Source organism: Schistocerca gregaria, chromosome 5 (genome assembly GCF_023897955.1).
Source record: "Schistocerca gregaria isolate iqSchGreg1 chromosome 5, iqSchGreg1.2, whole genome shotgun sequence".
Classification (NCBI taxonomy): domain Eukaryota; kingdom Metazoa; phylum Arthropoda; class Insecta; order Orthoptera; family Acrididae; genus Schistocerca; species Schistocerca gregaria.
In genome coordinates this window covers 87,430,753-87,439,947 of record NC_064924.1, presented here as the reverse complement: position 1 = coordinate 87,439,947, position 9,195 = coordinate 87,430,753, and the positions used below count along the sequence as shown (strand labels likewise).

Here is a 9,195-nt window from a genome sequence, read left to right as displayed (position 1 = left end):
TTCGCCTCCCCGTGGTGAACCCTGGGTAAAGCTAAATGAATTGAGTGCCTAGGGCGGCAAAAATCCCGCTTTTTGTTTTTGTCTCTCCAGGTCATTTGTCAAACGTCAGTTGTGTTGAATGGTTCTGTTGATGTTTTTGGTTCCTTTGGGTAGTCGGTCATGTGTTCACAAGCTAGGTTTTGTACTCATCTTTCAACATACCTAATAGGAGTAAAGGATAAGTGCAGTTCATCCTAACCATACACAAAAATGAGTTGGTGTGTGTGTAAGTGTGTCTCTGTTAGATTCGCATCACGAGAAAAGAACTACATTGTCTTTCCTCAAAAGAGTAGTCGTTTTCTTCTAATTTGAATTGATGCAGAGATGAAGATTGCACATGATGTACTTGGGTGAAGAGCTGCATCAAACCGGTCCCCGGACTGATGGCCACAACTAACGCAAATCGACAACGACAGTCAGCGTGCTGACAGAAGGAAGACCACTGCGGCACCTGGCTGGCCGCTCCACTGCGAGTCGGCTTGCCTGAGTAGCGGCCAAGGCGCGTGGCCCGGCCGTCGGCCTTGACTCCTGCTCACGATGTACGCAACAGCGGCGGCGTGTCTCGGAGCGAGCGCGTGAATCAGCGGTTGCTGGTGGGAGGCGCGGTCGCTCCGCACGGCTGCCCGCGGACTCACGGAGTCCGTGGTTTCGCGACCAGTCAGTCGGCCGCCGTCTGCAGGCTGAACGAGATGGCCGCGAGGGGCAGCACCGGCGCGCTGCTGGCGGCCGCGGTGAGTACTACGCGTACTACTGCTGCTCTCTTATTTCAAACCAGTGACATTTGACTGCCACCGGACCGGACTGCTCCCGCCAGCAACACAGCCCGTATTAGACGAGCGACATCTTGCTCAAAATCGACTACTTCTGGTGGGAGCGCGTCACGTACCTGCTAGTAAATCAGCCGCCAATAACGTCTCGTTTGTCGGAGTGCCGTCAGTGATCTATTGATTGTGACAAGAGTTCTGAAATTCCGAGTATCGCAGAAACAAAGGACTGTGGCGTCGTCAGCTAACACCGGAAGTTAACCAATTCTCGCCGGTCCCACTCGTGTTATAGTAATGGATTTTGTGCTTTTGTTTCTTCTTAATCTTTATTTTATTCTTTGCTTTGTTTTAATGGCACGTTCCAAAGGTTGCATGTGGGCCTAATATCCTTCGTACTGGTGGTCATCCACGAGAGAGACCAAAAATCGAATAAAAGGCATTTTGGTTTTACAGTAGCCGTACTTGGACAAAGAAAAAGCCTACACTATCCATAAGTAAGAAGTGTAATTGTTCCAGCAGCTAAAAATGCCAGGTCTATTGAACGAGAAAAATAATTTTGTGTGTTAACTGGCTGTTTGAAATGTACAAAGGATAAAGTAAAAATGTAAGTAAAAATGTAAAGTAAAAATGCGCTAGCTACTGTCTTCTGAATATTGTTTGGTGAACAAAACTGTTAAGCCTTTAGAGCCCACTTATTGATGTATCGGCTGTTGGCTTTCGTTTCGTGATCTTCAGTCGACGTTGTTTAGTGATTTTTCTGACGTTTCGCCAGAACGAGTGGCTGGCATCGTCAAAGACAACAATGGAGGGTGAACCTCTGACAATGCCAGCTACTCGTGTTGACGTAACGTCAAAAAAGAGGTTAGTAAACCATCATCGGTCATAGATTTCGAAACTAAACACATTGTTTGCTGTTTTTGTGTGTATGTATTTTCTTAAGCAAAAGATACTTGATGTTTTGACATGTTTGTACGACATGTATCCTCTTCTTTGTGTTCTTAGCAGAGAAGAGAATTTACTGTACGACCTCTGCCAAGAGCATGAATTTTGCTTAGGTCACTAATAAAATCTGTTGCCACTGCTTGTTCCTTAATTCTGGCATACAGAGAACTCTTCTCTACGCTTGCAACTGACACGTAAACAGAAAAGCCCACTCGTGACGGGCAATACTCAGTACAGGAGGAATAAAAAGGCAGGGCGCTGCAGTGGAGTACTTGCCAAGAGTAGTCGACTGAGACAACAAACTCGCTAGTGTAAAAGGGCATACAAGAACAGAAGACTCGCAGTCCGTTGCCATTGCGCTGCCGCTACCGCAATGCAAATCCTGTGCGTCCCACTTACCAAATAGGAATAACGGACGCAAGATTTTCATCTATTTCAGACATAATTGTAGCATACTTACAGACACTGTAGAAATCTATATTAAGGCTTTTGAAACTGGGTCTTACGAGTCCCAGGTGGGTCGCTTCATGATACAGATTAACAGTTTTTCGTAGTTTTTAATCTTAACTTTCGACAGCAGTGCTAACACAGGTTAATATGCAGTAAAAACTTGTAGAACTGTAACCAGTGTTGCCAGCTCTTCAAAACGAATTAAGCTAAATGTGTCTACAAAAAGGAGCCAGGAAAAAGATGAAATATAATATATATTGTGATGCAGTTTGCAATGATTATTCTTTGTAACAGTTTCTAAATAATGAAGTCAGGGGCTGTTCTTAAATGTAGAATGAAAACAATATAATCCCGCATCCCATCTGACCACGTCTCCTCTCAGGAGTAGATAGAAACAAGAATTAATTTATATTTATTTTAATTTGGAGTCTGCTGGAACTGCAGTGATACAAACAATTAACTGTGAAAATATAATTTGAATTACATATCCTTGATAATACGGAAACAACAGACTGCATTTTTAGAAGTTCAAAACAGATGATATGCAACACTATATGTGTAATTGTAATTTGTGTCCGTGATCGCCATATTTAATATTGCTTCATTCAGTTCATATGTACATTGTAGTGAGGTTGACATCTTAGCAAACTATTGCACTGAATATAAGTTCTTTGCTCCTCTCCGCAGTACAGTCGTTGGCCCATTGTTTATTACATGTGTGAAATGGTCGACTTCTGATTTATCTTTCATCAGTCTGCTTTGCTTACAACAACGTCCTTCATTATTGCGAAGTTGCGATGCTTTGAATTCCAGTAACGCTCTTAACTGTTTATATTAGGTAGTTACGTTTTTCTTCTTGTGTATTTGTATTCAGACGGCCGGAAACGCACACCAACACAGCTATAGTTTGATTTGTTGCTCTTTTTAATTCCATCTAATACTACATTTTCATGAGATATTAATGCATGTTTTGAAATCTTAGGTCGAGGCAAGTACTTTTCATCTAACCAACATGGATTTTAGTGCTTTCCTATCGTCAAGAAAAAGGAAACCAGAGAAAACGCCAAATGAACCTAATTAACTCACTCATTTGCCAGCTAAACGGTATTAAAGAAACCAGAGTTAACTCTAAAAAGCTGATTTGGCAGCACTTACTCTAACCAATCGCTAGTAAGAGCGATTTTTCACATTTGATTGCAAATACAATAGTTAGCAGTGATGAGCATCCAAATTAGTCTGTCGTGGTGGCTGACCATTCTGTTGCCTCTACTTCGGCCAAAGTTTTGCTAGTGGCGAGTGGCAAATCTCTGTCGGATCCCAACAATGTCGCTTGCTGACTGTATCTCGTTCATGTAAACAAAATCCCGCTCAGAGATTAGTTGTTGCGTGCAGTGCAACTGTCGGACGTTGTGACGCCTGTGGACATAGGGCCTACTTATGTATCAGTTATTTCATCGTTATTCTTGCGTGAATGACATAATGAGGTACGCTAAGATATGCAAAGTCTCCACTGTTATTGCCAATCACGGAGTTCAATGTTTAACTCGCGTAGTTCTTGTCAGGGCATACTGTTAAGATGTAACTAGACCCAACGTAATTTTTTTTCTTTCTTTCTTTTGTCAATCGCACAACTTATTTTGAAATGTAATGGGGCTGAGTTACGAATGAATAGTCAGAAATTATGGAAAACAAAAATACATAATTTTGTTTGATATATAACTGCATGGTCATGGGTAGCCGGAAGATGTTTTGATTAGACGATGGAGTCGCACTCTAAATAATGTGATCAAACAGCGCTGGCGAGAATAAATGCCAGCAGAGAGCTGTAATAGAAAGGGCGAAAACTGATCTCGGAAGCGGAATTTTGGATTTTGCAAAATGTTCAAATGTTTGTGAAATCTTATGGGACTTAACTGGTAAGGTCATCAGTCCCGAAGCTTACACACTACATAACCTAAATTATCCTAAGGACAAACACACACACACCCATGCCCGAGGGAGGACTCGAATCTCCGCCGGGACCAACCACACAGTCCTTGACTGCAGCGCCCGAGACCGCTCGGCTAATCCCGCGCGGCTTGGATTTTACACCGAACAACGATGGACTCAGGAAAGTTTTATGAAGGAGTAATGTTGATTGGTTCTAGACCTACACTGAACTAACGAAAGTGTAATTATACTGCAGAAAAGACTGAAAACGTGATATGGGAACAAAAGATAACTGGTAATGTGATGAAAAACGTGAACACTGTATCTTAGTTTATTTTTACTTACATGTGAAAATTTTAAGAACGCTGTATTTGTAGTTAGTAATAAACAGCAATTAATGTGTATGATATTTGTTTTAATTAACGAATCAAGTAAATAACTTTTATACATTTTTTCGTTACCTTCACACCGGCGCACTTTGGGTTCGATGAATAATCATAGGTATAGTCTAACAACAATCGCATGAAATACATCTCCTTAACGAAGTACAGGTGGACTGTGAATAAAATCCGATAACACTGTACGCTCATGATCGAAAATTTGTGATTTCATACATCGCATGCGCAAATAGCGTCAGTGTTGATATGGTATTTACGTCTAACTGCGGATAACTGCGAGAATTAGAGCAATTTGGTGAGAGGGTCGCGAAATTATTTTAGAACTGTTTTTCACAGCTGCGAAGGACGGCATTTCTTAATAGCTGCAACTGACACGAGTTTATCGCCATTTCAGATCTCATTGAACAGTCCCGTTCTCTTTTTCGCCAGGCGTGATCTGGTCTCGTCGCTCGTATGCGCTGAGGAAATGTGTAGTGTTGCTTCGTGTTCTGTAGAGAAAAACGGCGTGAAAAACTGTTATAAATCAACGGTAAAAATTGTGCTTGATGTCTTCAACATGTTTCCGAAAAAAAAGAAAAATCATCACTACCGATACAGCAGATTTCAGAAATAAGTTCAAAGTTTAGTGTCGAGTATATTAGATACACGGGAAGAGAAACGGAACGCAGGTAAAATGTCAACTCTTGATACCAAAATAATTCGCTGTTGCACTACACATACCTTATACAAATGAAATGTCCTATGTTTGTGACAGGTTTATCTGCTGCTCGTTCCCTTCCTAACTTCCGTTTTCCGTTTGATCTCTTGCGTATCTTATGACGAAGTTTTCTCCTTAATCGTTAATCTTTCGATCAGCTGGCAACACTCCATATTGAGTTATTAGAAGATATCTGCTGCATTATTTTTAACTTATTGTAAAAACACCAGTAGCAGTCTTCCTAGAACATCTACAAGGAAATGGTAGTGTCGTATTGTGTGACCAACCCCTAGTATCTTCATCTGTCTATTGCTCTCCTAAAAGACCTTATTTCACCTGTTCCTTGCAAGGCTTCGTGGTTAGTGATTTCACCTGTTCACATTGTTTCCAGCACTATGTCTCAAGCGCTTCAAGAGATTTCTTTAAAGTTTTTCCTGTTGTCCTTGTTCCAGTGCCGTAAGAGCTATGAACCGAATGCAGCTCTTAGCCACATTCTCATTTCAGTACCTATTATGTTAGAAAAAGTATTATTGTCTTACGTATAAACATTTTAAACGGTTCAAATGGCTCTGAGCACTGTGGGACTTAAACATCTGAGGTCATCAGTCCCCTAGACTTAGAACTACTTAAACCTAACTAACGTAAGGACATCACACACAACCATGCCTGAGGCAGGATTCGGACCTGCGACCGTAGCAGCAACGCGGTTCCGGACTGAAGCCCCTAGAACCGTTCGGCCACAGCGGCCGGCCTTTAAAAATTTTATTTGCTTCTCTAAATTTTTGTTTTACGTGTTCTTTACTTATTCCGTCTTCAGAGGGTTAACTTCAGAAGTATATTTATGAGCTTGGTTGGTTCATCTTGTTTCCTTTAATAATAATGTTTACTCATTCTGGATCCTAAGCACACAAGAGTGATCTGTTTGATTTAGTTAATTTCCGGTTGGTACTTATCCCTTAGTACTTTCTCAATACCCTCTAAGAGCCTTTGGAGATTCTTCATTTGGAGCTATCATAACCTTGCCACACTGGCCTGCTCACACTGCGAGTCACAGAACTGTAAAACCACCTTTTGCAGCGCCGGCCGCCGTGAGTCGCGCAGGAATACAGACAGTGAGGTGCTGGAAGACATCGAACAGGGATGTCGAGCTATGCTGACTCCGTGTCACGGCCAGCTGCGTCAGGTTTCTTGACTGAAGACCAAGACGAGAACAGCCCGACTGAGGTGATGTCACAAATTCTTGATTCCGTTTAAATCCGGCGAATTTGGTGGCCAGGGGAGTATGGTAACCTCATACTGGTGCTCTTCGAACCACGCAAGTACTCTGCCAGCTATACGATGCAGTACATGCTCTGGTGGCGGATGCCATCGTGTCCATGAAAAACAAGGTGCATGTAGGGGCGGACATGATCCCTAAGGACAGGCGCATGCTTGTGTTGCCATGCACGGTTTACTTTAACCACAGTGGCACGCGAACAGTTTATAACCATAGCCGTTTTAGAAATGCTTCCTCGCTTGTCCCAAAAGCCAATGATTGTACCCCTATGGACCGATCTTGAGTTGTTATTGTACGTTGACGCTGAAAGTAGGAATTGGTCACCTTAATATTACTAGACCGTGTATTGATATCTTTGCAAGTTGTACTAAATGTAATCTGAAGAGGTCTATTTTCCAGCTGTTCATCAAGAGTAACATGTTAAGGGAATTTGACGTTTTATTGTTTGGATGCTCTTGTTGATTTGATGCCGCTCTCCGTGTAGATGTATTCTGTGCAGGCCTCTTCATTTCTGTATAACTACTCCAACCTATATGCAGCTTTACCATCCATGCTTTCCTCCATTGCAAACCTGACGATACCTCGAGTCCTGAGGACATGTACTATCATCCTATCCCATATTATACTATAAATTTCTTTTTCCTCAGTTAAATTCAGACCTCACCATTAATTATTCGATTCAGATATCTGTCTTAATAATTCATCTGCAGCAACACATTTCCTCTCTTCTTGTCTGAGTGGTCATGGGAGAGTGAAATGCACATACACTATGTGATCAAAAGTATCCTGAGACCTGGCTGAAAATGACTTACAGATTCGTGGCGCCCTCCGTCGGTAACGCTGGAATTCAATGTGGTGTTGGCCCACCCTTAATCTTGATGACAGCCTCCAGTCTCGCTGGCATACGTTCATTCAGGTGCTAGAAGGTTTCTTGGGGAATGGCGGCCCATTCTTCGCTGAGGGCTACACTGAGTAGAGGTATCGATGTCGGTCGGTGAGGCCTGACACGAAGTCGGCGTTCCAAAACATCCCAAATATGTTGTATAGAATTCAGGTCAGGATTCTGTGCAGGCCAGTCCGTTATAGGGATGCTGTTGTCGTGTAACCACTCCACCACAGGCCGTGCACTATGAACAGGTGCATGATCATGTTGAAAGATGCAGTCGCCATCCCCGAATTCCCTTTCAACAGTGGGAAGCAATAAGGTGCTTAAGACATCAATGCAGGCCTGTGCTGTGATAGTGCCACGCAAAACAACAAAGGGTGCAAGCCCCCTCTATGAAAAACACGACCACACCATAACATCACCGCCTCCGAATTTTACTGTTGGCACTACACACGCTGGCAGATGACATTCACCGGGTATTCACCATACCCGCACCCTGCCATCGGATCGCCACATTGTGTACCGTGATTCGTCACTCCACGCAACGTTTTCCCACTGTTCATCGTCCAATGTTTACGCTCCTTCCACGAAATGAGGGGTCGTTTCGTATTTACCGGCGTGATGTGTAGCTTATGAACAGACGCTTGACCATGAAATCCAAGTTTTCTCACCTCCAGCCTAACAGTCGTAGTACTTGCATTGGATCCTGATGCAGTTTGGAATTCCTGTATGATGATCTGGATGGATGTCTGCCTATTACACATTACGACCCTCTTCAACTGTTGGTGGTCTCTGTCAGTCAACGGACGAGGTCGGCGTGTACGCTTTTGTGCTGTACGCGTCCCTTCACGTTTCCACTTCACATCTGTCGAAAACAATGGACCTAGGGATGTTTAGGAGTGTGGAAATCTCCTGTGAAAACGTATGACACAAGTGACACCCAATCACTTGATCACGTTCGAAGTCCGTGTGTTTTGCAGAGCGCCCTATTCTGCTCTCTCGCGATGTCTAATGACTACTGAGGTCCCTGATATGGAGTACATGGCAGTAGGTGGCAGCACAATGCATATAATATGAAAACCGTATGTTTTTGGGGGTGTCTGGATACTTCTGACCACATATTGTATACAGAAGGTGGTAATTTTGCGTTCACAAAGTATAAAAGGGCAATGCATTGGCGGAGCTATCATTTGCACTTAGGTGATTCCTGTGAATAGGTTTTCGATGTATTATGGCCGCCCGACGGTATATGACAGACTTTGGACGCGGATTGGTAGTTGGAACTAGAAGCATGGGCCATTCCATTTCGGAAATCGTTAGGGAATTCAGAATTGCGAGATTCAGAATGTCAAGAGTCACCCGAGAATACGAGACTTCAAGCACTGTCTCTCCTCAGACAACGCAGTGGCCGACGGCATTAACATAACGACCGACAGCAGTGACGTTTGAGTAGGGCTGTCAGTGCTAACAGACTAGCAACACTGCGTACTGCAGAAATCAGTGTGGAATGCACGATGAATGTATCTGTCAGGGCAGTATGGCGAAATTTGGCGTCAGTGGTTATGCCTGCAGACGATAGAGTGAGTGGCTGTACTAACATCACGATATCGGCTGCAGCGCCTCTCCTGGGCTCGTGGCCATATCGGTTGGACCATAGGCGGCTGGAAAACCTTGGCCCGGTCATGTGAGTGAGCGTTACGGAGATACTAAACAAACTCCACTGGCAGACGTTACAAGAGAGGCGTTGTGGATCACGGATAGATTTACTATTGAAATTAGGGGACAGCACTTTTCAGCAGGCGTTGGACAGTTGG

General features: G+C 43.4%; 1 protein-coding gene across 1 annotated transcript in view; it reads left to right on the top strand.

The window, feature by feature from the left end:
• Positions 1 to 673: 673 nt before the first annotated feature.
• Positions 674 to 9,195, top strand: part of LOC126272624 (venom dipeptidyl peptidase 4-like) — a 348,387-nt gene continuing 339,865 nt past the window's right edge. Inside the window, exon 1 of the mRNA XM_049975582.1 lies at positions 674 to 770. Within this exon, the coding sequence (XP_049831539.1) occupies positions 729 to 770 (42 nt within the window). The 5' untranslated portion in view covers positions 674 to 728. The remainder of the gene's footprint in view (positions 771 to 9,195) is intronic.